This window comes from Misgurnus anguillicaudatus, chromosome 3, assembly GCF_027580225.2.
Source record: "Misgurnus anguillicaudatus chromosome 3, ASM2758022v2, whole genome shotgun sequence".
Classification (NCBI taxonomy): Eukaryota; Metazoa; Chordata; class Actinopteri; order Cypriniformes; family Cobitidae; genus Misgurnus; species Misgurnus anguillicaudatus.
The window spans coordinates 8,089,768-8,116,022 of record NC_073339.2 but is presented as its reverse complement, the minus strand read 5'-3'; the positions used below and the strand labels follow the sequence as shown (position 1 = coordinate 8,116,022).

Genomic DNA, 26,255 nt, shown 5'->3' with positions numbered 1-26,255 from the left:
ATTTATAAAACTGATGTCAATTTATATTTTTAAATAGAATTAACTCAAAATTTTAAGTTAACTAAAAAATGTATAAAAATGCTGTCAATTTATATTTTTAAATAGAATTAACTCAAAATTTTAAGTTAACTAAAAATGTATAAAAATACTGTCAATTTATATTTTTAAGTCGAACTAACTCAAAATTCAAGTTAACTAAAAATGCTGTCAATTTATATTTTTAAATAGAATTAACTCAAAATTTTAAGTTAACTTAAATTTATAAAAATACTGTCAATTTATATTTTTAAGTCAAACTAACTCAAAATTTTAAGTTAACTAAAAAAATGTATAAAAATGCTGTCAATTTATATTTTTAAATAAAATCAACTCAAAATGTTTAAGGCAACCACTGTAAAAAAAAACCTTTGCAACATAAAGTTAAAACAACTTGGTTTTGCAAGTCAATTCAACCTACTATATTAAGTTTTGACTTGTAATAAGCTGACATAACTTATATCATTTGTTAAGTTAAAGTAACATAAAAATATACTTTACAGTGCATATAACTTTTCACTTTTTTAAGTTGAACTATCATTTTTTTTACAGTGCATGATCTTTCTGTTAATATACAAATCCATCTATTCTTCTTTGTGTAATATTCTTTAAACCGCAACAGTCACACAAAACATGCTGTTGGGGATCCCCTATCAATGTGATGTCACATTGATTACGCCCCAACCATGACCGCTCACAGACTCTGCCTTATGAGCGCGTAGTTCAATCTTCTGCCACAGACACATATTTTGATGTAGTCCATGTGTAAGCTCTCTAATACCTACTTTGCATACGGGGAGTGGAACAAAGCTTTCTTTGCATTTAAAGAAGCACAAACAAAAACAGCGCGTTTTCATTGCAGCCACAAAAAGCCATGTTCAACATCGTATAATGAAAGATCTGAGGTGTATTTTGAGCTAAAACTTTACAGACACATTCTGGGGATACCAGAGACTATTTTTATATTGCTGAAAAAACCTAGGTTAGGGGTCTTTTAAGTAGGTACATTTTCTGTAGAAATCACAAAAAAGCTGTTTTCTCCCATTTTTTCTAAAATAATAATAAAATAGTTTTTATTGAACTGTTTCTTTCAGATGTTTTTGTTGTTTTGCTAATGCAACATTAATTTTCTGTCTTACAGTCATGGTTCCTTTGACAAGACTTTTCGTGAAACACAAACACAAAATCCCCAATGAAAACTGGAAAAGGAGTCACAAAGCTAAGTACGGAAGTTTCTCACACGCCCCTCAGACGTCTCGCACACAAACACATGCGCAGATACTCAATTCCCGAAAACTCCAGAACGAGGATTTCGAAGACTTCAGCATTGACGACGGATGACCCGACGGAAGAGACCATCCGAATGAACGACTTTCATTGATGATGCCAGAGCAAACAATGCGTTGACAAACCCCCTTACATTCACCACCCATATGACCCATGGTGAGAAAACCCTGTGCAAACTAATCTGGAAAGACACATTCAACTGAAATTATTGAAGGTGACATGAAATGTAACCTGGATATGTTAATCATGGACTTTATTGATATGTAAACGCCCGGGGTCACGCCTGTGATTGGATAGGCAGGACTTAACAGGACCCTTCTGATTGGCTAACCCCAACCCTTCCAGTCTGGATTTGCTGATATTGGCGACGCCTTCCAGTGCAGCGTGGGCTCAGCATCCTCTCCGTTTCTTGTTGACAAGCAATAGACTGCACATTAAATGACATGCAACACTAACCATGTGCAATTCACGTAAACATATGCACTATTGATATGATCAATGACCTGTTCCTGAGGTTAACGCTTCGCTTTGATAACCAGACTGACTACACACACACAGTCTCTTCATGGCTTAAACATGCAAGCACACATTCATGACAGCACACATGAGAGACATCGAACCTGGCTGCTGGTCTTATAACAGTAACACTGATAAACAACATTTTCTTCATCTGGATTTGTGTCTTGCTTTTCAACAACATCAAAAATGAACTTTAAAAAAAATGGAGTACAACCTTATTGATGGTTTATTCATCAAAAGCAAGCCGCATTATCACAGTTTTGCTTGTCATGAAAATGTCTGATGTTTATAGTTTAGGAAAGCAAGACGGTAATACAGATGCAGAAAATGCTGTGAATGGGAAGGGTCGAGCACAAGTGATGGACTTAATGTCCAGTTTTGGACTATTTGGATAATAATTTCATTATTAGTGTTTATGAAAGGCCTGTATTTATGAACCAATGAGGGCTTAAGCACATTATTCAATCTGAGCGCTTGTGCATCCACATATACAGTATAGGCCCTGCACACAAGGGCATCTTCTTCTGTTTTTGCCGTAGGTTTGGTTTTGCCGTACATTTTTGGTTGAAACTCACAAGTCCTGTCATGTTAGGTTTTATTTCACCCCAGATTAAAATAAAACTAGATTTGTCATAAAGAAAATTAATTTTTGGTTTAGGTCCATTTAAAATGTTTTTGCATTGTGATATTTTAATGACAACATATTCTCTTCTCACTTACGATTTCCGTTGTGTTCGTACAGTATTCCTGTAGCTCAATTGGTAGAGCGTTAGGGGGGGACATACTTTCTGAAAAAATATACATCTTAAAAGTTAATTTAGATAAAAGCATCTGCCAAATTAATACGTGTAAAATTGTTAAAAAAGAAAATGATTGAGTTTTCGGAAATAATAAAACTCTTTCCCCGCCAGTGTTTTTGAAAAGTTGCCAGCCAGTGGCAGCATTTTTTATGATTTTCACAAAAGTTTAATGCCTTCCAGAAAATGTTCTTCTTTAAAGGTGCAGTGTGTTATTTTTAGGAAGATATCTTGAAAGAAATGCAAAATAATATACATAACTATATTATCAGGGGTGTATAAGGACCTTTTTATAATGAACCGTTATGTTTTTATTACCTTAGAATGAGACGTTATTATCTACATACACGATGGTCCCATTACGTGGAAGTCGCCATTTTGTGCCGCCATGTTTCTACAGAAGCCCTTTACGGACAAACTTTTTTTACTTGATTGTCTCCGACGATGACTTGTTTTTCTGGTGGCGGCTACCGTAGCTTGTCTAAGCGTTTTAAAAGTAAGGGGTGAGCAGTGGACTTGAGCCATTGGTTGCAATTCGCAACCTCACCACTAGATGCCGCTAAAATTTACACACTGCACCTTTAAATATATAAACATGCTTTAAAAAACTTTCATCCTACCTTTATGTGTTCTCTTTTTTATCACCTCTCAAATATGGGTAGGTTTCTTAAAAAATACCTAATTTTGAGCAAAAATCTGAGATAATTCCATTTTTGTAAAGGACTTTTAATAGAGATCAGATTCAGAGCGATCCTCAAAACATACACGGAGTTTGAACTGTTTGCCCTAAGGGGATACTTCCAGGTTTTATAAGTTGAGTAAGCCACCTGGTGGATAATAGCAGAAATACGGATTGCCGGAAAAACTTGTCTTTGGCAGGGAAGCGTTTTCTCTTAATTGACGAGTTAACTTGTCAATGGCGGGGAGTTCAACAAAAAATCATTTAAGATGAGATGTATTACAGTAATTTTACACCATATTACATCCAATTAAATCATTTTATAGAATCAACATTAAGAATAGAATTGTAAAAAAAAACGAAAATGTCCAGACACATTATGATCATGAAAATTTTAGGTGGAAATGTACTTTAAAGCCCGGAGTTTTAAACGTACGCGCACAGTCGACCACACAGCATCGTTTAATTGCCTCGTACGTGTACGCAAACGTTCAACGCATGCGCATTGCAACAAAATGCAATACTTCTCCTGGGCTACATACAACATTCACTTGTACGCACATGCGCAAGGTTTCAAAAGTCCAGCGATGCGCATACAGTACACCCGCAATCTTCTGATGGCGAAAATTGCGTCACGCACACTGTATGCGTAAAAAATTGACCATATTTTTACCTTAACGGTACTAAAATAATATCACAATGCAAAGAATCTTTATGTTCCTTAACATTCAACGCAATCTCATAGCAATTCGTACGTATTTTATGAAGTGGATAATTCGTACGACCACTTTCGTACGTTTTTGTTTGCCCCTGTCAAGTTGGGGTTAGAGGCAGGGTAAGGGGTGATGTTTCATTAATTTTTTTTATGATAATCGCACTTTTCTGTACGATTCACTTTGTACAAATTCATACAAATTAGCCAACTCTTAAAATACGTACAAATTCTTGTGAAATCAGGTTGAAAATTAAATTATTTTTTATTTTGGGGTGAAATGTGACATGAACATGCATCTGTGAGATTCATTCACTCACTCTAGCGTTGTTTGTTTTCTGGTTTTTGTGCGCTTTTGGTTTTCACACCTTGATTCCGACTCCTTCAGATCGGACTCTCTTGGAATTGTGCTTTCCGAAGTTTTTTGTTTGTAGAGTAACAGGATCAAGTTCGAACATATCACTAAATTCTCCTTTAACTAATAGACAATCCAGTCTTTTCTTCATGAACCAGATTTTATGTCGACAGTGCTGTACCCTTCCGACCGATCACACTCTCCATCTATTGCAGTTTATTCTTGTCATTAAACATCACTTTTCATCTATTTTTCACCACACCAGTACAGCCTAGTTCACCCGACAATCGACCACCAACGGCTGCAATTTTTAAGTAAGCCCACCAGCATAAATAAGAAACGTATACACAACATTGCACTAAGACACATTATTAAAGGACAAAGGGAAACCTTTAAACTCAACTTCTCCAAACATGATTTCAGACTTCCCGATGTATTCCCTGTTGACACGAATGAAATAAAATCGAGAAAATGTTTCGCTCTCCAAACCACTGACTTCACTAAATAACTGGACTGCCTGGCTGTCAATCACACGTCAGGGACTCTGATTGGCTGGCGATATTTTACCATCCACTTGAAACACAATCAAAGTGCCTCGTGTCCCCTTTACATGCAATTCAGGGTCTTCACTTCATGTATAAGCTACAGAATAGATGTACAACATGAGCTTAGCAAGAAACAACATACAGTATGAACATCTGCAAACATATTTATAGATTTATGTTATCCAGATCATATTGTACTCATACTGTGTGTGTATATATATATATGGACATATGTATAGTTCTGCCGCTGTGACATTAGCTCAATGGCAGTCTAGTTATTTTTTGACCTATCACCTGTCAGTGATGTCATCACAAAATGTCCTTTTTATTAATAGAACACGAAATCGTCTTTCCAGAACTTACGGCATCATATCAGGTGTGTTATAGATCAAATACAAAAAAGTACACCTTTTTTTAAGAAACATTTTCTTTAAAAACGTTGTGGACTGAGCCATGTGCAATGTGTTGGGTAGATATCTATATTTGTCTGAGATTTTTAAGAAAGCGAAACGAGTGAAAATGAAAAAGGTTGAAGTCTGCGAGCTCCTGGACTCTAAACACGAGGGCCACAAAAGAATCCCAATCTCTGCAAGCGTTGGGGAAGTTTGTACTTTTCGTTTATCTTTTTTTTAACGTTTTGTTTGTAAGCTTTTGTTTTGAAAATATTTTTGGGGCGGGTGGGCAGGCTGAAGGAACAATTTTACAAAATGTCAAACGCAAATATGTATCGCTGGTGCTTCTGTTACTCGAATAATATCACACCAGAACGACTGTTTCCTTTGAGACACGTTAACCAATCTTTCTCTTTTCTTCTCTTTTGTATTTACTGAGGGGGGTTCAAATTTTTATATTGGTTCTTCTGACAAAAGGCATTTTACTACAACCTTTAAAATAAAACAACGCCCCTGCGTTTGCCCGTATATACCGACGTCAGACAAATTCAGCAGAAATAGCTACATTTTGACGCATTTAAGGCGAAAAATCCCAAATGTTCGCTCCAAATCTCGGATACGTTTAGCTAAAAAAAAAATTGTGTTAAAATGTGTTCATGTGAGTAGGTTTTTGTTAGATGTTTACATAGTTTAGGATATTCACACGTGGCGGGCAGAACCGTCGGAAAATCCCTTATCGTCACGGAAACACTTCCTGTATGTAAATGAGCTCCCATAGTGTTTGTGCTGTAGTTTAATAGTTGAGTATTTAAAGGTTGTCCCATTCAAAGTGCCTTTTGTTCACAGATACCGCATCTTGTAAATGAGAACACCCGACCCATCTCGAGCCGTATACACAGTAAATAGTCCTACGATGTGATTTTGTTCTTATTGTACAACGATGGGAAAAAAAGTTTGAAAAAAGGAAAAAAATTGAGTCCCCTTTTTTCCGTATCTGTCTTAGTATCACTTTCTTGGCACTGTAGATGTCTAGCTCTATCTTTCTCCTTTCCTACTTTTGAAAAAAAAAATGTTGAACCTGTTCTTCTCTCGAGCAAGATGTTGTAAACTCTAATGTTATATACCTGTCTGTATGCTTCACATGTTTATATCACACGTCTCTCTCTCTCTCTTCAAGCAAAAGCCGTGGGCTCTGAGTAGAAACTGCTCTGCTAATGCTGATCCAAGGTCAGCGATGAGCAGTTTTTACTCAGCGGGCGATGGAGAGTGGGGTGTGTTGGGAAGGGGTACGAGATTTTCTTTTGGCATCAGGGGTTTGGCCGTAGGTGGGGAGCACTGGACCCTAAACGACGCAGAGCAGCTCTTTTATTTATTTTGGGTCTTGACATTTCTTTTTTTTTTGAACGCCACCTTTCAGTGGTTGTTTCATACTAACGGATTATTTGCTAAATGCACCTTATATTAGAGACAAAATGCACTAATATTAACCACTGCTGCCTTGAACAAAAGGTTGCAAGTCGAATAAAGAAGATGATTTACATACCAGATGCTAAATGAAATTGCCCCTATGCAAGTCGCTTAACCACAATTTATGTGGATAAAGAGGTTCAGATTAAACTTTTTTATCAAATATTATTTATTAATAACTACACCTATTTTGTTTTTACCTTAAGTTTAATGACTATGGTTACTTTAATGTTTAAGCGATGCCCTTTAAAATTGGCCTTTAGAGACAATTCAGCAGAATGGGCCGGATGCGCGCCGGATCCACGATGAAGTCGCCAGCTCCGGTGTGGATCCGGCCCGGAGTCGTCTGCTGTCTAATTGGCTCATTTTTCTCTTTTACAAGAGACTGCTGTGGTTTTTATGTTACCCAGAACCAGAATCAGTGTTATTAATTACAATTCACTGCACGTCTAGATCCTTTTACTGGTATTTGGTATGGGTTTAGAGATTCACAAGCTGTACACCTTCCAACACATCCCACCAAATGTTTTGTAAACGAGAGGCGTCCCGATCCAGTGCTCTCTGCCCCAGAGCCCTTGGCGTAATGCATGTGTTATTTACAGAATCTTTTCCATTATAAAAAGTTTGTAAAGAGCAGCACCTGATTGAATAAATGATGTTCTTGACTGTACAACGTTTATGCATGATTTGGTTTATTTTAGGGTGAGAATTCACCAGTAAGACTTTATTGGTCCCAGAAGATCATTTCAGGCAGTAGAGAATAATATTAAAAACTACCGATTAGCAGGCCCACGGTGTCCACAGATTTTTTTTTTTTAGTGTATAAAATCAAATCATTAACAAAATTTTCTGTCTGCTTCTTTTGTATAACTTGATAGGTGATTTTAACAAAGTGAACCATGTTTAAAAGTTTCCTAAAAGTCTGCTAAAACCTGTGCGGGCCTGCTAATACAATAGGTGACATTTTTTTAACTGGGAAGCAAATAGAGGCTTTCTGGATCCTGAACCTGTAGAACAAACAAAAAAGTGAATTTTCCAGGACTGCTGAAAGTATCTTTACTTGTAATACATGAACAAAAGAACCTTTTATCAGCTTTACACAGAGAAATGATTCATAAAAATCAGGATTTTACATTCTGCGTACAATGTCTCGCAAAGGATCACCGTGCTGTGACGGGTATCTGCTTTATAGCGCTGAAATGCAAGCAAGCTAGTGTGCCTTTGTATCGTACAAATTGGTCCTCTCATATTATGCAGTAAAATAAGCTCATCTATGAATTATTTGAGAAAAATTACCCTTCCCAATTATTATTTCTTCTTGTTTTTATACTTACGACATTAAAAATGTTCCTCAAAGATCAGGAGATTGCAGAAATGGAGATATGCCTTCTCTTAAAATCAACATTAAATAAACCCTGTGAATACATTGTCTTATTTTGGGAAATACACTGTTTTAAAGAAATAATTTTTACCTAGATCTAAAATGACTGCGTTTTGGATGCCATGTTTTTCAGCCCCTCCCCTCCTACTAGCTGGCTCCTTTCTGGTCCCAGTTGATAAAAGCAATCGTAGTGTTATCGAAAAAGTGTTGCAAACAGCTTGTCGTGCTAACTGTAAATGGGACGACCAAATTGTGCATTTGAATTTGCTTATCATCCTTCATCCCAATACATTAAAACCAGTTATATCGGTCACTTAAGGTTACATACGATATGAATTCATTCATGAAACAACATTAATTTAGGTCATTTGTTTTTGGATTACACCAAACTCATTTGATATTTTAATGTTACCACTTTAGGTGATACATTTAATCATCCAATCATTGCGTTGTGGGAGAAATATCTCTGATATTAAGAGAAATATATAAAATCTCCATAGACATATATTACTAATAATTCTTTGCAATAAAAACAAACAAAGATACGTCTAACCTTGCTCGTCCTATCCCGTAATACTGCTAGAAGCGTTTGCTTTCAATTGATGCTGATGTTGTCACCTCTTTCGACATGCCAGAGTGCATTCAACCCAACTGCCATCGATTCCATTGGAATTTTTGCTCCGTTTAAAAGCATCCGCCCCATCCCCACCCAGTCTGCGAGTCTCCCCTTAACTTAAACTCAAAGAAATAATGGGGAAAACCGGTGTCCCGAGTAGATGCAGTGCGTGTGTAGTGGAGCGGGAACGGGCAGGTGGGCAATCCACGAATCTCATTCGTCCTCGAAATTCTGATTGAGCAGGAAGTTGGCGGCCAGATTCTCGTTCTTCTCGCAAGCGAAGTACGCCTGGACCACCAGAGCTTCTGAAAACCCGAGAGCTTTTAACTGAAAGAGGAAGAACAGACATGTCAAGAAAAACCTTTTGTAACCTTTCTACCATATGACATGCATTGAAACAGCTTCCTTTATTTTTTAAGTCACCGGTCCTTTCCCCTTCAAACACACATCACATGAATCAAATTTCACAGTTTAATCAAATTTAGAAATAAATGAATTCACACTCTAAAGTCTCTTTTATTCACGTAAAATTAATTTTAAATTAATTAAGTCCCCCTGTAGTCAATAATTTTTTTAGTTAAAACTCATCTTTGAGCATCACAATAGCATATGTAAAAGTTTTTCCAAATCACAGTAATTTTTCATGCTTTAAAACAGCTTGAATGTACACCATTGCCTCATTTAGTATACGTAGATCTATCAATGGTCATTAGTCCCCGCCTCTGCTCAATTGTACAGCTTGGACCATAGATCCATAGATCTGAATATGCGAATTAGTCCCCCGCCTTTACTTAATCGAACAGCTCGGACCATAGATCTGCATTCGCGAATTAGTCCCCCGCCTTTGCTCAATCGTACAGCTTGGACCATAGATCCATAGATCTGAATATGCGAATTAGTCCCCCGCCTTTACTTAATCGAACAGCTCGGACCATAGATCTGCATTCGCGAATTAGTCCCCCGCCTTTGCTCAATCGTACAGCTTGGACCATAGATCCATAGATCTGAATATGCGAATTAGTCCCCCGCCTTTACTTAATCGAACAGCTCGGACCATAGATCTGCATTCGCGAATTAGTCCTCCGCCTTTACTTAATCGAACAGCTCGGACCATAGATCTGCATTCGCGAATTAGTCCTCCGCCTTTGCTCAATCGTACAGCTCGGACCATAGATCCATAGATCTAAATTTGCGAATTAGTCCCCGCCTCTACTCAATCAAACAGCTCATACCGTAAATATGAATATGCAAATTAGTCCCCGCCTCTACTCAATCGTACAGCTCGGACCGTAAATATGAATATGCAAATTAGTCCCCGCCTCTACTCAATCGTACAGCTCCGATTATAGATCCATATCTCTGAATATGCGAATTAGTCCCCGCTTCTACTCAATCGTACAGCTCGGACCATAGATATGAATTTGTAAATTAGTCCCCACCTCTACTCAATTGTACAGCTCCGACCATAGATCCATAGATCTGAATATGCGAATTAGTCCCCCGCCTTTACTTAATCAAACAGCTCGGACCATAGATCTGCATTCGCAAATTAGTCCTCCGCCTTTGCTCAATCGTACAGCTCGGACCATAGATCCATAGATCTAAATTTGCGAATTAGTCCCCGCCTATACTCAATCAAACAGCTCAGACCGTAAATATGAATATGCAAATTAGTCCCCGCCTCTACTCAATCGTACAGCTCGGACCGTAAATATGAATATGCAAATTAGTCCCCGCCTCTACTCAATCGTACAGCTCAGACCATAGATCCATAGATCTGAATATGTGAATTAGTCCCCGCCTCTACTCAATCGTACAGCTCGGACCATAGATTTGAATATGCGAATTAGTCCCCGCCTCTACTCAATCGTACAGCTCCGACCATAGATCCATATCTCTGAATATGCGAATTAGTCCCCGCCTCTACTCAATCGTACAGCTCCGACCATAGATATGAATTTGTAAATTAGTCCCCGCCTCTACTCAATGAATACAGCTCAGACCACACATCTCAATATGCGAATTAATCCCTGCCTCTACTCAATCGTAACTGCATTCGCAAATTAGTCCCCGCCTTTACTTAATTGAACAGCTCGGACCATAGATATGAATATGCAAATTAGTCCCTGCATCTACTTAATCTTAATTTGCTAATTAGTCCATATATAATATCTATGGCTCGAACTACTGATCCACTCGTTCAACTGTGTTGTTGTGATTTCTTACATGATGTTGGAAACCAGGGCGATTTCAAACCACAGAAATGAGAAAATACTCGGCAATGATGTTGAATAATTAATTTTCACCTGGTTTGTATTAAAAACACCACATCGACACATAAACAACAATTAGGGAGACTTTAAATTCATAACTCACCCTCTCAATAGCATCTTTTTCCTGTTGCGTCACTTGAATGTAACTGCCGGGTGCCGTCTCGTCAGCGATGGCACCCAAATCGGCGAACTCCGCCCCCTCCACTACCTCGCCTTCAGCCACAGGCGCGTTCAGCATCTGAATGAACTGCTCCTGATGTTGACTGATTTGCTGCAGCGAATATTTTCCAAAGTGAGTAACAAACATTAGACCACAAACAAACCACTTTTTTTAAACCATCGTGCCTGCGGTACCTGCAGTAGCTCCGGGTTTTCCTGTCCCAGCTGTTGCAGGAGGGCTGGCAGCAGGGAGGGGTTCTGCTGGATCACCTGCCTCATGCTCTGGAACTGTGGTTGAGAACGCAGGAACTCCAGAGGGTTCTCACCGCCTTCTGTTGTTGGGGTGTCAGTGGGCAGCTGGGCCGGGGCAGGGTTCGTCTCCTGCACGGGGACGCTAGGAATCCCCTGAAACACATTCGTATGCACTATTAGTTTATAGTGAAATGACACGTCAAATACAAAACGTTCTGGATGGCGCTGGGATGAAACCAATATTCCAAATATCAATAAAATAAGTCTCATGCTGAAGTCAAGTTTGTTCAAATAAATGCATTTCCCATGATTTCTGTTGCTGCATGACTCATGAAAGAAATAAAACAGTAAAATCATGCTTGTGTAAGTCACTCACATTGAGCAGGTACTCGACAGCCCGGTGAGGGTTATTATAACTGGCCTTGAGCGCGGCCACGACCTGCTCTCTTTCATACCCCATAGACATGATATTCGAAAGCATGTCATCATACTCTTGACCCGTCACTGCAAAACAAATACAAGCTTAGATTATGAGACTTTTAACTGGATTTTTTGTTTTGGTTGGTTGCGCATTACCTAATGTTGAAGAAGCATCTTCCCCATCAGCCACAGAGCTCATACCACTGCAAAACAAACAGAAAACACATTAAAGTTATGATTTAATGCATTATACGATTATTTGATTTTCCAAACAAAATATATTGATTATTCATGAGCATTTCATTTACATCTGCCATTCATGCAAAGACAGTTGGGTAAGAAAATAATTAGATTAAATGATAAATAAAATCCCCTAATTTACTCACCCCCATGTTGTAATACCTCCCAGCCCCCATTAATAGATAAAAATACATTTAAAGTGTTTTTGGAAAGATTCAGATTTGAGGCCTCACCCATCAGGACTCCGCGCTGGTGACACAGATGCAGGTGGATCATCCGAACTCTCGTCTACAGGGATAGGGATTGCAGCAGGGGCCGGAGTGGGAGGAGGTGAGGAGGAAGAAGAGGAAGCAGTGATAGTTTTGGGCGGATCTGAAGTTGGGGCGGGCGCTGCTGATGATGATGAAGGCTTCGTCTGGAAACAGAAAAAAGAAACCTTTGAGCGTTTATTTCTATTAAATTTTTTATGCCGATGGTTGGTGGGTTAAAACTCAAATGCGTCTTAATACTTTTATATGATTGGAAACTGTAAGCAACCCATTTGTAGGCTTTCAAAATAATGTTTACACATACCTTTATGTGTTAAATAATAGCATATGCTTAACCAGTACTGTCAGGACTTTAAAGCGCTTAAACAACTCACCTTTGACACCATCACCACCACAAAGTTCTTCTCATCGATTTTGTAATCTTTGATGGGCGTGTCATCCTGCAGGATTTTCCCGGCGTAAATGAGCTTCTGTCCGGCCACAGGAAAACTGTCTCTGCCTTTCTCAGCCTCAATCTTCTCTTTCAGTGCCTTCACCTGAGCCCACAAAACATACTGTTATCATCAGGGGTTAAAATTTTACATTTATTTACATCACCAAACATACATGCATCCCTGGATGGGTGGCTTTTAAGTAACCACAAATCTTTACACAGAGAGGAAAGTCACCCAGCCAGACAACTGCTTTGAATCTTACTGTACTGTAAGTTTACTGTAAGGTATGATATCCTTATCATACTTAACATGTTTGCTAACTTAGTATGCATTTATGCAAGTAATTAATATCTATATTTTACTACACATTCATGTATGGAACTATAGGACACATTTCTTTACACAACATTAGAGACTCAATATATCTAAATGCATCTATCTGCCTTTCCATTTATCTAATACTGTCATGCATCTTTCTGTCTACACTATAATATGTCTATCTATCTATCTATCTATCTATCTATCTATCTATCTATCTATCTATCTATCTATCTATCTATCTATCTATCTATCTATCTATCTATCTATCGCTGGCTTACTCATACTTAACGTTAACACGCCCAGTTGATCCCCAATGACCCATAAATGAATACAAGCTCATCGTCTTATTTATTTACTCGTAAAATGTTCCTGTCATAAACACTTAATTCCACAGCAGTTTCGCTTGTCGTTGCTGTATTAAACAAGGGTAAATAACCCGCTAAATACCGTCTGGTCATCGTCGATGTCTATTTGAATGGTCTGCTGCTGCAGCGTCTTCAGTGTAATCTGCATGACTGCGGCGATTTATTTCTCCTTTCCTTCCAAATCTCGACCTCTGTGCACTTTAAAAATGCCAACGCAACGTGTGTTTTCTGAAGCGATGGCCAGATGGTACGCGTTTAGAGATGTAGCCGCTTTGCTAACAAGCTAAAAACACGCCTGTCAGGTGCGCTCGAACATCTTCTTCTTCTGTGGTGCTGTGGCGAGCGGGCGGAGAGACTAGAGCGTTTCCTACACACTGACGCCTATTGGTGGTGACTGGAATTACAAAGACAGACATCGGGAGGCTGCATACATTTTTTTATATTAAGCATTACATTTACAAGTCATAAGCATACTTTAACAATTTACAATTAACTAAGAATAATAGTTAACTTTATAATTGGTAATATTCTGAAACGAGACAGCCTACAAATGTTACCTCAGGAGGATGCAGCCTTCCGTTTCATTTGATTGTTTATTTGGCATTTGAATATTTATATCTTTTCATTTTATGTTTTAGAGCACATATTCATACTAAAAGCAATGATTTCACTAAGAGTTTACCAATGATATATTTTTCATTATTCCTGTTTTTTGTGCGTTTTTTAATTTTGAAAACTTCCGCAAAGCTGCTTGGCGAAACTTGCAAAACTGAGAACGCTACGGAAATAAAATTGCATCAAATCTATATTTTTACTAATATTTTTGTGCGTTTTTAAAAACTTAATTTGCACTACTGTTACGTTCAAAGCTTTTTCCTCAAACAAAGCAAAACTTCATTACCCACAATTCACCGACAAGCGTACTTCCGGTCCGAGAGTTTGTAAACAATGAAAGGAGAGATGGAGTCGTCAAGAGGTCTCACCTAAAAATATTACCTTATTGGATATCCAGGCCACAATAAATACACGTTACATGTCACACGCGTCTGCAAGGAATCAATCAACGGGGCAAGACACAGTTGCAAGCTTTTTCAAAAATATATTTTTGTGTGTGAAATCGGACCGCGTTTGTTCTGCCACAAACCAGACAGATATCAGACACAGAGAGGAGCAACTGTGAGAGGAACCCCTCCGGGACAGAAGCATTTTAAAATCCACACAAAGGTAAATTTGGAGGGGCTGTCGTGAAGCCTGAGCCCAATGGGGAACTGTCTGTCTTCTCAAGGAGCCGATGATCTGTCCCTGCTGAACGAGTCTGAGGGGGCGAGTCTGCCCGGAGAGCCTCCGCCACCCTACCAGGAGCGACCCCTAACATATGACTGTCCCACACACAGCAGAGTTTGAGACATTTCACAGTGTAGTGTTGTGTTATTGTGTTGACCTTCCGTGTGATCTTTATATAAAAGAGAAGAAAAGTTATGCAGTTGCAACCTTTTACCCACATTGAATAGACATTTGACCCATATAGTCTAGTGATCTTTAGTCTGTATTGATTGTCACGTGACGTCTCTTCTTTTACAGTCATGGATGGAAGTAGTACCTTGATACCATTGTATTTAATAAGCTAGCAGGTGCTTCACGCTATGCAATGCCTTTTCTTTGAACTCTGTAACAAATTATAAATCGTATATCAGATTTTGAAAAAGATGCTGGATAAGCAGTGCATGGATAAGCCATAGTCTATATAAAACAAACAATAATATAGCAAGTCTGTGTTAAAGTTATATATTAATAGAAGTACAAATAATGTTGACATAAGTTTGTTCAATTTATGGGACACTCGGGATGGCTGTTTTTGAATAGGTCTTTGAATTATACTGATTTATTCTGTTTGTAATGCTTTCTAACCACATGTGAGCTTTATTAATGATGTGATCAAACACTCGTGTGACCCCCAGGAGCGAGTGCAGGTGCCGGTGTACCATCCTACGCCCAGTCAAACCCGGTTGGCCACTCAGCTGACGGAGGAGGAGCAGGTCCGTATCGCTCAGCGGATCGGGCTCATTCAACACCTGCCCCGTGGGATCTTCGATCCGGGCTCAGAACCTTCTGATAAGAAGATCAAAGAGTGTGTGATGTTTAAAGTGTGCTCCAAATAGAAAAATGTACCAAAGTAAGTTAAAAGCGATTGTTTAGCTAAAAATGAAAAGAATGACATCATTTACTCACACTCATGTTGTATGGGATGTTTTAAAGAAGACTTTTTCCATGTTTAAGTGCTATAATTGGGTCCCCAGTGCTTTTTTCAACCTAGAAAATGTGAAAAAGATCAACCCAGTAACTTAGGTCATTGAAATTTGGCTCCCCTTGTGATATCAGAAGGGGATTTTATTTTAATAATACCACCCCTTAATCTGCACTATTGAACCACGGCACTGCCATTTAGTGCAGAGAGAAAGAGAGAGAAAATAATTGACAGCACAATTGAGTTTCAATTTCAACAAACCACCATCATGGCGATCAGTGTTTGCTTTTCACCAGCTCATTTGCATTTAAAGGGACACACCCAAAAACAGCACACTTTTGCTCATACCTACAAAGTGGCATTTTAACATGTTATAATAAATTATCTGTATGGTATTTTGAGCTAAAACTTCACATACTCACTCTGGGGACATCAAAGATGTATTTTACATCTTAAAAAAGTCTTGTGACATGCCCCCTTTAAGAGATTTACCCATTGACTCTCATAGTATCTGTTTTTCCTACTATGGAAGTCAATAGGAACCGTAATCTGTGTGCTAACCACAATGTATAAAATATATTTTTTTAAAGAAAACTCATACACGTTAGAACAACACGAGGGCAATCAAATTATGACATAATTTTAATTTTTGGGTTTTTAACATAAGCGTCAAGTGTTTGAAAAGAAATTTGATTTGCATTAAGAATGTAAACAGGATAAGTTTTGATTAATAATTGACCTTTCAAAGCTGTAAATTTTGACCTTTTCCAGGTGTGTAATCTGCATGATGGACTTTGAATACGGCGACCCAATCCGGTTCCTGCCCTGCATGCACATCTATCACGTGGACTGCATTGACGCCTGGCTGATGCGCTCCTTCACTTGTCCTTCCTGTATGGAGCCCGTCGATGCCGCTCTGCTGTCTTCCTACGAGACAAACTGAGAGTGCCCGCGCATACCAAGGGTCACCGAGTCACGTCAGCCGAAAAAGCTCTGCACTGCTGGCCACAGTAGTATAAATAAAGGAAGGTGTGTGTATTCACAGACTGTAAAACAGTGTTAAGGGCGTTTAAAAACCTTTTACTTGCATGTCAAAGCGCTTTTCAAACATATATACATGTAATGTGAAGTTAAACAAGGTGGAAAACCACCAAAGCATCTCTGATGGAAATAGAGAGCGATTCAAAGTTAAACCATTATGTATTTTTTTCACGTTCCAACCAAATTCACCAAATGTGCAATGCTTATAAAAGGGACTCACATGCCCATAGTCAAAATTTTACTAATGAAGTTATCACCTAAACTTTTTGAGTCTGGTGGGCGGGGCTATGAATGTGCCTTCAATGGCTTAGTATTAAAATGCTGAAAACTTTATTTAAATGAGAAACGCATTTGAAAATTGATTTACATGTCATGCTAATATTTTTGTCATTACTTGCAGTATCATAACACACTAGGCTGTTAAGCTGACTCCGTACTATATATCATGATCACTACAAAAAATCTAATCTTGCCTGTGTGTAATGTAATTTTGTGTTTAGTTGTATTGAGGTTGGTGATGAGGTTGTTTATAGGTGGACTTTAAGTTTTGCCTCGTCAGCTGCTGTTTACAGTGGTTTGGGAAACTTGGTTGCCCAAATGTCAGATCCTGTATGTCTCCATGTATATTTGTCCTGTTCTTGTGAATCGAACTTTTTATTGTTTACTATGAATTAATTTTTTTGATGAGAATAGTAATGATACAATCACTTTCAAATGCTGTCCACTATATTTTAAGTGGATGTTTTACAGCAATTCCTAGTACTTCTACATTTTTCATGATTAGTGCAAAAATGTTTGAAATTAGTAAAATGGAAGAAAGCAAAATCTGTGAATGCTGCTGTCAGTTCTGATCATGCTTGTAATGTCATTGAATCTTTTTTTATATGTCCTCTGTAAAAAATGATCTTGCAAAAAAGAAGCAGTTTTGTTTGTTTAGTTCTGGGACTGGTTAACTAGACCAGACTGAATTAATATCCTAAAACCAGCCTAGAAAGTAAAATGCTCTTAGACTTCATTGCTTTATCCAGTGATATTATTGGTTCCAAATTAAAATGTAGCTCTAGCACCTATAGACCTATGTGAAGTACAATCATCACAACATTTGATGCATTTTGGTTCAAATTAAAAAAAAATAATAATTTAATAAATTGCTTGTTGGTGCCATATAAATGTACAGTAAGTTTGAAAAAAAAAGGGATAAAGCTAAATAAATAACCATTTATAATATTACAATTCTCTGTGTTTTGTTTGTGTGCAATAATTGCACAAGAATAAGACTGTAACACAATAAAAGTTGCCAAATTCTTTCAGATCTGCATATTTGATGTTTCAAACACACACTTGAACAATGCACAATAAAAAAATATTAAACTTTCCTACCCACTAAATTCTTCAAATATTATATTATAATTATTACAGTATTTACACTTTAAAATAATAAATACATATAAAATACAAACGATCACTTCTCGAAAATTCGCATTCACTGGAAGTAGTTGGTCCAGCCCGGCTGAGGGGTACCAGCCCATGTTGGGATTCAGGGCAATGAGATGGTTGATCAAATGGCTAAAGAAGCACTTCAATTGAATAATATCAATTTAACAGTAAGTTTGAGTAGGGTAGAAGGGAAATCACTTATTAATCAAGCATGTAAAGGTATGTGGCAGATATCTTGGGACTCATGTATGAAGGGAAGACATTTTTATAACATACAAGGTAAATTAAAGCAAAGCAATATAAATCATAATATAAGTAGGAGGGAATATATAATATTTACAAGATTAAGAATGGGACATACTAGCCTCAATGCAAATAATTACATCATAGGTAAACACGATACAGGTCTTTGTGATGGGTGTCAGGAAAGGGAGACAGTGGAACATGTTTTAATGACATGTGTGAAATACCAGCAGGAAAGAATATTGTATATTAGAGAAGTTCAAGAAATGGGGATTACAGAATTTACAATGGGCAATATTTTAAATGAAGGGACATATACGGGTAGGCTAATAAGGGCAGTAATGATGTTTTTAAAAAACATTGCGGTAATTCATAGAATTTAATCTGAGTCATGCAGACTATTCTTGTCACACTCCAGTACAGTAGGTGGCGGTATGCACCTTTTCAGTTGGTTTGCAACCCGCCAGTAAACCCACGAAAGAAGAAGAAGAAGAAGCCCGGCTGAGTCATCTGGAATGATAGTCACACTTCCGGTTGTAACTGCGCGCTCTGTGCCGGCCATGTTGGATCTAAGCTTCAGTCGATCCTGCGTGTCGTTTCTGCTGCTGCGGAGCCAAAATGGCGGAGTGTGCGGCTGCCGCGTTGGTACAGTCCAGCGCAAGATGGCGACTTCGATGGAAGACGAGTTTGAAGATGCGCCTGATGTGGAGCCTTTAGAGCCTACATTAAAAAATATAATAGAGCAGAAATCCCTCAAATGGATCTTTGTCGGGGGTAAAGGGGGCGTTGGAAAGACCACGTGCAGGTGGGTGAACGAATGATCGTGTTGTGTAGACGAGAGCATGTTAGCTGTCAGTGCTGCAACAACACAACTCTTGTTAGTCATTCTCATATAACGTTTTTTCTTGCTTACTCGTCTTTTATGGAGATATTTACTGTTGCTTAAAATACGAAGAACCAAACAAACACATTCGTTTTTATTTTTGTTTCAAATTAGGAAATTTAGCAGCAATTTTATGTTATACTACCTTAAGTAGTCGTTCGTGAGATTTTATATTTCAAAAATTTCTTTATAGTTTTGTCATTTGTGAGAGACGTGACAGTGTATTTACAGTTGATATATTTCAAATTATGTATAGGTAAAAGTTATACATTTAACATCTCTCTATCTATCTTATTTTCTTTTATAAGATACACATCTTACTTACTTCCGATTGTTTTTCCCAATTTGCTGTCATGATATGATATCATGTTCAATTTCTCTTATAGACTAAAGTCTATCGTCCAAAATCACGTACATTGAGAGTACATACTACTTTAGAGGAAGTGCATACTTTGATTTAAACAATACGTTGTGTAATATGTGTGGGTGCAGTATGCATACAGTCCCAAATATATTATATCCAACATACATGTTTTCATTGTCGTGATTTGTATTTTACTTTACAATTTAACCATGAGTTACCCATATAAAAAGGTCCACCTGGCTAACAGTTTTCCAGTCTTTTAAATTTATTACGTTTAAGAATTCAGCTCCCTATGCATCATGGGATAGCAAAGTGCCTATTCGATCCATACTGGGAATTCTTGGCAAAAGCATTGGATCATCCCGGTACTTCCTGCATTACAGACATCCCTTTTTCTTATTGTGTTTCAGCTGCAGTTTGGCGGTTCAGTTAGCAGCGGTGAGAGAGAGCGTCCTCATCATATCCACAGATCCAGCGCATAACATCTCCGATGCCTTCGACCAGAAGTTCTCCAAGGTGCCCACCAAGGTCAAAGGCTATGACAACCTCTTCGCCATGGTGCGTTATCATTCGTAGACGCTGTTTAATGTTCACTACTAAATGTGTTCATACTAAATCTGAATAACAGATTGATTTATTATTTGCCATTCTTGTAATGAATGTGCTTTAGTTAAGTGCTTTAGCAGACATTGATGGTTGCCATGGTGACTGGAGGAAGCTCTGGTGTTATTACATTTCATATGTAATGTAATGTGATGTAAAATCTCTCACAGATGGCTTTAAGATCATTAATCAGAATGTGCTTAGCGATTGGTTTTAAAGCTTTATATGTGTTAAATAGACCATCAATGTCCTTTGTAACTTCTTTAAAGGGCACCTATTATGCAAAATTCACTTTTACAAGGTGTTCAAGGTGACACTTTGTCCCCATTAAACCAAAGCAGTCTTATTATTACACCTGAGACGTGTATTACATCTTGTGGGCCATTACATCTTAAGGCCATAATAGGTGCCCTTTAAATGAATAAAATGAATGAGATGATCTGATGAGATCTGCGTTTCTCTTTTTAGGAGATCGACCCCAGTCTGGGTGTGGCAGAGCTGCCCGATGAGTTCTTCGAGGAGGACAACATGCTCAGTATGGGGAAGAAGATGATGCAGGAGGCCATGAGCGCTTTCCCTGGCATTGACGAGGCCATGAGCTATGCAGAGGTCATGAGGTCAGACTTAAGACAGCGTTCTGCGTGAATTTATGACTGTCGTAATTTTTAATGGAGATTAGATTTGATAAAGACAGTGTTGAGGAGTAGTTAAGTACAAGTAACGACGCTACTAACTTAACTAAATTGTTCTGTAGCAGACTTAAGACAGCGTTCTGCGTGAATTTATGACTGGCGTAATTTTTAATGAAGATTAGATTTGATAAAGACAGTGTTGAGGAGTAGTTAAGTACAAGTAACGACGCTACTAACTTAACTAAATTGTTCTGTAGCAGACTTAAGACAGCGTTCTGCGTGAATTTATGACTGGCGTAATTTTTAATGAAGATTAGATTTGATAAAGACAGTGTTGAGGAGTAGTTAAGTACAAGTAACGACGCTACTAACTTAACTAAATTGTTCTGTAGCAGACTTAAGACAGCGTTCTGCGTGAATTTATGACTGTCGTAATTTTTAATGGAGATTAGATTTGATAAAGACAGTGTTGAGGAGTAGTCAAGTACAAGTAACGACGCTACTAACGTAACTAAATTGTTCTGTAGCTTGAAGGTAGTTCAGTTACGTTTAAAATCATGTAGCTTTAACAGTCGTTAAATACTTTTTTCAGAAAGTAGAGGTGTAGCGTGACCAGATGCTACATTACGTTGTGCAGGGGTAAAGTCGACACACTTATAATATGATGTAAGTGATGGAGCGTAATGACGGCCGAGTCGAAAGATGTAGAGATTAATTGCCCACGGCCATATTTGTCAAAGTTCATATCTTTTAAAGAAACAAACAGTAAAGTTTACACATTTGTTTGTAATCTGTGCAAAGATTTTTCTGATAATAACCATTTAATTAATTCTCAAGCTTTATTGCTTCTATATCAAATGTCTATTTCTATTTTAAGTGCAGTGATGAATCAGTGTTCCCCATTATTCCAAAATCGAATCTGTCCTGACACAGTTTTGTAACAAACCTATAAGAACACTAATGTTGTGTTTGTGCCACTGCTTTAGCATCCGTCAATTTAAACAAAAAAAAAAGAAATCCAGTTATAACTTGTATTATATACTTAGTGCATCTATCAAACCACATGATTTATTGTATACCTCATTTATAAAATTATTATTAACAATTCATAATTATAATAAAGAGCTGATATAAAAGTGTTTCTAAAGTAATTAATTTTTTTTTAATTTTTATTATCTATTCATTGTCAAATTTAAACAATTTAATTGTGGCAAACGCTGACGGTCGCGAAGTTGCTCGTGACCAAACAACATTACATTAGGTGACGTCAAACGGAAATTGAGTCTTAAACAACTGTACTGTTTGCACATTAGGCTTCACAGAGCGTGTGCTAAGGATGTCGGCAATTCGTCAAATAGACGGTGTGGTGTTTTTAACAACTTTGGTGAAGAAATGTGGATGTTACCTTCATGTGTTCTCGACTTTTAAGCAGTGTGTTGGAAACGTCCATAAACAGTGCAGGGGTAAAGTCGTCATCTGTATCAAAACGTTATGATTGGCGCGAAGCTGTCAGTCCGTTCTAAATGTCTGTAATCTATATTTTTGTTCAAACATAGCGCTTACCGGTAAATTACTAAAATACGCTGTAGATTATCCATAGCCTGTGCGTAGCCTGACGTGCACCCCGCAACATTTTTAACAGCGAAACGTATGCCGTAGGACCTACGCACAACTATAATGAGCCCTTTACTGGTAAATTGGCAGCACTGATTCTGTTCACACATGATCTGTTAATTTGCCAATAAAGATTGTATGTGTGAAAGGCACTATTGGCTCAGTCGATGACGTATTTGTCCTGTGGCGGCTACCGTAGCTTCTCTATGCGTTTCGAAAGCGAGGGCTGAACTGTGGACTGATTGGTTGCAATTCATAATCTCACCACTAGACGCCGCTAAAAATCTACACCGTGGACCTTTTAAAGTTTTTTTTTTTAACTTGAGGACTGGCGCAAAAAGACCTGTTAACCCTTTATCCGCCATTAAAGGTCGTCTCGTTAATTAAGAGAAACCTCTTCTCTGCCAATGACGAGTTTTTACCGCAATCTATATTTCCGCTATTATCTACTAGGTGGCGCTCTTACCAAACTTATAAAACACTGAAGCATCCACTGATCCAAAAACAAAACTCTGTGTATGTTTTGATCATCATTCTGAATCTGATCTCTAACAAAAGTCCTTTACAAAAATGCAATTATCTCAGCTTTTTGCCCAAAATTTAGTATTTTTGAAGAAACCATAATTTGAGAGGTAATAAAAAGAACAAATGAAGATAGGATGAAACAGGTTATTTTATTTGAAAGCAGAGGATCTGTTTTTTATTTGATCAGTATTTGTGTTTCCTGGCATTTAAACCCATCACCTTTGCATTGCTAACACAGTGAGGTACAGGAACATAAGATCCAACTTCTTTTAGTCTTTGTTTTTTTGTGTTAGAAAAAATACATCCTCTCTCAACACAAAGTGTCACATCCTGTCTCATTTACACCAGCCCGTCTGTTTTCATCTCTGTAGATTAGTGAAAGGCATGAATTTTTCAGTGGTGGTGTTTGACACGGCCCCCACAGGACACACTTTACGCCTGCTCAACTTCCCCACCATCGTGGAAAGAGGTCTGGGTCGTCTGATGCAGATCAAGAATCAGATCAGTCCCTTCATCTCGCAGGTGTGAACCCCAAATTCTCACATTTATTTTGCTTGCATTGAGTTTAATATTAAGTTTTGTCGAAACGTCACAGATGTGTAACATGCTGGGTCTGGGAGACATGAATGCTGATCAGCTGGCGTCTAAATTAGAAGAGACTTTGCCTGTCATCCGCTCCGTCAGCGAGCAGTTTAAAGACCCGGTAAGTTTCGCACCTCAGCATGACGTGTGTGTTTAATCCTGGTTACTCGAACCTAACCACCCGAATCCACTTTGTGTCGCATACAGGAGCAGACGACGTTCATCTGCGTGTGCATCGCGGAGTTTCTCTCTCTTTACGAGACGGAGCGTTTGATTCAAGAACTGGCGAAGTGTCGCATCGACACGCACAACATTATCGTCAACCAGTTGGTTTTCCCCGACGGCGAGCGGCCCTGCAAGATGTGCGAGGCCCGACACAAGATTCAGTCCAAGTACCTGGACCAGATGCGAGTTTAACAGTTTACTAGCTTGTTCGATTTCAGTTTAATTCATCTCAGTGATACTTACTTTTCGTTTCTTTCTCAGATGGAAGATTTATATGAAGATTTCCACATAGTAAAGTTGCCCCTGCTGCCCCACGAAGTTCGAGGAACGGATAAGGTCAACACTTTCTCCATGCAGCTGCTGGAACCCTACAGCCCCCCCAAAAAGTGACTTAACTGCCACCGATCAAACCCACATACATAATGCTCCTGATTGTCATCCTCAGAAATACCCTACTAAAGTTTTGCTTTTTTTATCTGGTGCCCCTATAGTTACCAATACACAACGTAATTTCCTCCAATCAGATGCTCTTTTTCTCATTTTATTTGGTCATGTGATCTTTAATGAATGTTGGCTCGTTTAGTTTTGATGGCAAGTTGCTTTGTGCCGACGGTGTTTGTGTTAAGGCATAAAACATGCATTCCTGATCCAAACTGATATCAGTAATGTACATCTGGACTCAGTTTTGAACAGGTCTAGGATCAGTGTAAACGTCTGGTTTAGCTTAACCTGGCACGTCTGATTCAAGGTCGGTGTGTGGTGACTGACACAGTTAAGTTTTAAACTGGACAGTATTGTTGTCAGTGGTCCAGATTGGGTCCAAATCTATTACATATCCTTAGGAGGTATTTATGAAAAACGTCACATCCGATCTTTTCATTGAACTTCATTTTGCAGTGAATTGTAATTACTCTGTACAAACATTGCGATTCGATTTATCTAATTTAATTTTTACAAATAGTTAATGTGATGTATTTATATAGACTTGAAATTTAGATAATATCTGTTCAGATCTTCTCTTGGATTTATTTGAAAGATTTTTGTTTCTGGTTTATAGTTGTGACGCGCACGTATGTGTTTCAATTTCTCTTTTCTCTCTTCTTTCCTTGAATACTATTTCTAGTGTCATCTTTTGGCAGTATTGCCCGCATGCGTCAGAAAACTGGAACCAAGCTTAAGCCACTTGCAAAACACTACAACCTGTCTGCCGAGATAACTATTTAATATACTGTACTAGACTAGACTGGTTTTATTATTCTGGTTTCATGCCTACAAGAAGCTGAACTACTTAATCACAAACCGGACAAAATAGGATTTGGATCTTTTATCACTTATTGGTTTTCTTAAAGCTTCTTATTTCTCTTGTAACTTGCTAATGCCTTTCCAAATCTGGCTTCTTTTTGTAGAAGCACACTGTGTTTCAAAACAAATACTTTATGAAATAAAACGTGCCCATCTACTGCAACAATTCCAGAGGTGTTTGTAGTCAATTCTTTTAATAGATGTTTTGGCAATTTTTTTATCAAGCATTAAAGGGATCGTTCACCCAAAAATGTAAATTCTGTCATCATTTACTCTTCCTCATGATGTGCGAGTTCATTATTCTGTTAAATACAAAAAATATATTTTGATAAGTTATGGTAAGCACATAGTTGACCCATTGACTTCCATAGTATTTGTCATTTATCAAAATATCATCCTTTGTGTTCAATAGAATAAAGAAACTCAAGTTTAGAAAAACATGAGGGTACATAAATGATGACATTTTTGGGGGAACTATCCCTTTAAAGGGACACTCCACTTTTTTTGGAAATATGCTAATTTACCGTTTTGGAATCCATTCAGCTGATCTCCGGGTCTGGAACGGGCACTTTTAGCATAGCTTAGCACAATCCATTGAATCTGATTAGACCATTAGCATTGCGTTAAAAATAACCAAAGAGTTTCAATATTTTTCCAATTTAAAACTTGACTCTTCTGTAGTTACATCGTGTATAAGACTGACAGAAAATTAAAAGTTGTGATTTTCTAGGCAGATATGGCTAGGAACTATAATCTCATTCTGGTGTAATAATCAAGGACTTTGCTGCCATAACATGGCTGCAACAGGCGCAATAATATTACGCATACTATTTAAAGTAACCAAGGGGACTATTTTCGGCAGTGCATAATATCACTACACCTGCTGCAGCCATGTTACGGCAGCAAATTTCTTGATTATTACGCCAGAATGAGAGTATAGTTCCTAGACATATCTGCCTAGAAAATCTCAATTTTTAATTTTACGTCGCTTTTAGTACACAATGTTAACTACAGAAGAGTCAAGTTTTAAATAGAAAAAA

The 26,255-nt window shown here is 38.0% G+C and overlaps 4 protein-coding genes across 16 annotated transcripts in view; 3 read left to right on the top strand and 1 right to left on the bottom strand.

Moving 5' to 3' along the window:
* nfixa (nuclear factor I/Xa) overlaps window positions 1–7,462 on the top strand; it is a 118,731-nt gene extending 111,269 nt beyond the window's left edge. For all 13 annotated transcript variants that reach the window (XR_012365374.1, XR_012365373.1, XM_073860700.1 and 10 more), the window contains one exon: window positions 1,178–7,462. Coding sequence is in view for 9 of the 13 variants with exons in the window: in XM_073860700.1 (XP_073716801.1) it covers window positions 1,178–1,192 (15 nt within the window). In the remaining 4 variants the exon portion in view is untranslated. The remainder of the gene's footprint in view (window positions 1–1,177) is intronic.
* A 369-nt stretch (window positions 7,463–7,831) lies between these two features.
* On the bottom strand, window positions 7,832–13,873 carry rad23aa (RAD23 homolog A, nucleotide excision repair protein a). Its single transcript, XM_055204462.2, has 8 exons — window positions 13,602–13,873; window positions 12,774–12,935; window positions 12,364–12,545; window positions 12,047–12,093; window positions 11,847–11,974; window positions 11,414–11,623; window positions 11,163–11,330; window positions 7,832–9,113 (listed from the first exon to the last, which is right to left on the bottom strand). The coding sequence occupies exons 1-8, from the start codon at window positions 13,665–13,667 to the stop codon at window positions 9,000–9,002; spliced, it is 1,077 nt and encodes a 358-aa protein (XP_055060437.1). The 5' UTR covers window positions 13,668–13,873; the 3' UTR covers window positions 7,832–8,999.
* Window positions 13,874–14,429: 556 nt separating this feature from the next.
* On the top strand, window positions 14,430–18,032 carry rnf11a (ring finger protein 11a). The gene is made up of 3 exons (XM_073860716.1): window positions 14,430–14,884; window positions 15,484–15,647; window positions 16,536–18,032. The coding sequence occupies exons 1-3, from the start codon at window positions 14,780–14,782 to the stop codon at window positions 16,705–16,707; spliced, it is 441 nt and encodes a 146-aa protein (XP_073716817.1). The 5' UTR covers window positions 14,430–14,779; the 3' UTR covers window positions 16,708–18,032.
* Window positions 18,033–19,105: 1,073 nt separating this feature from the next.
* On the top strand, window positions 19,106–24,452 carry get3 (guided entry of tail-anchored proteins factor 3, ATPase). Its single transcript, XM_073860681.1, has 7 exons — window positions 19,106–19,290; window positions 20,143–20,290; window positions 20,804–20,952; window positions 23,478–23,628; window positions 23,702–23,809; window positions 23,896–24,096; window positions 24,178–24,452. The coding sequence occupies exons 1-7, from the start codon at window positions 19,148–19,150 to the stop codon at window positions 24,301–24,303; spliced, it is 1,026 nt and encodes a 341-aa protein (XP_073716782.1). The 5' UTR covers window positions 19,106–19,147; the 3' UTR covers window positions 24,304–24,452.
* The last annotated feature ends 1,803 nt before the right edge of the window (window positions 24,453–26,255 follow it).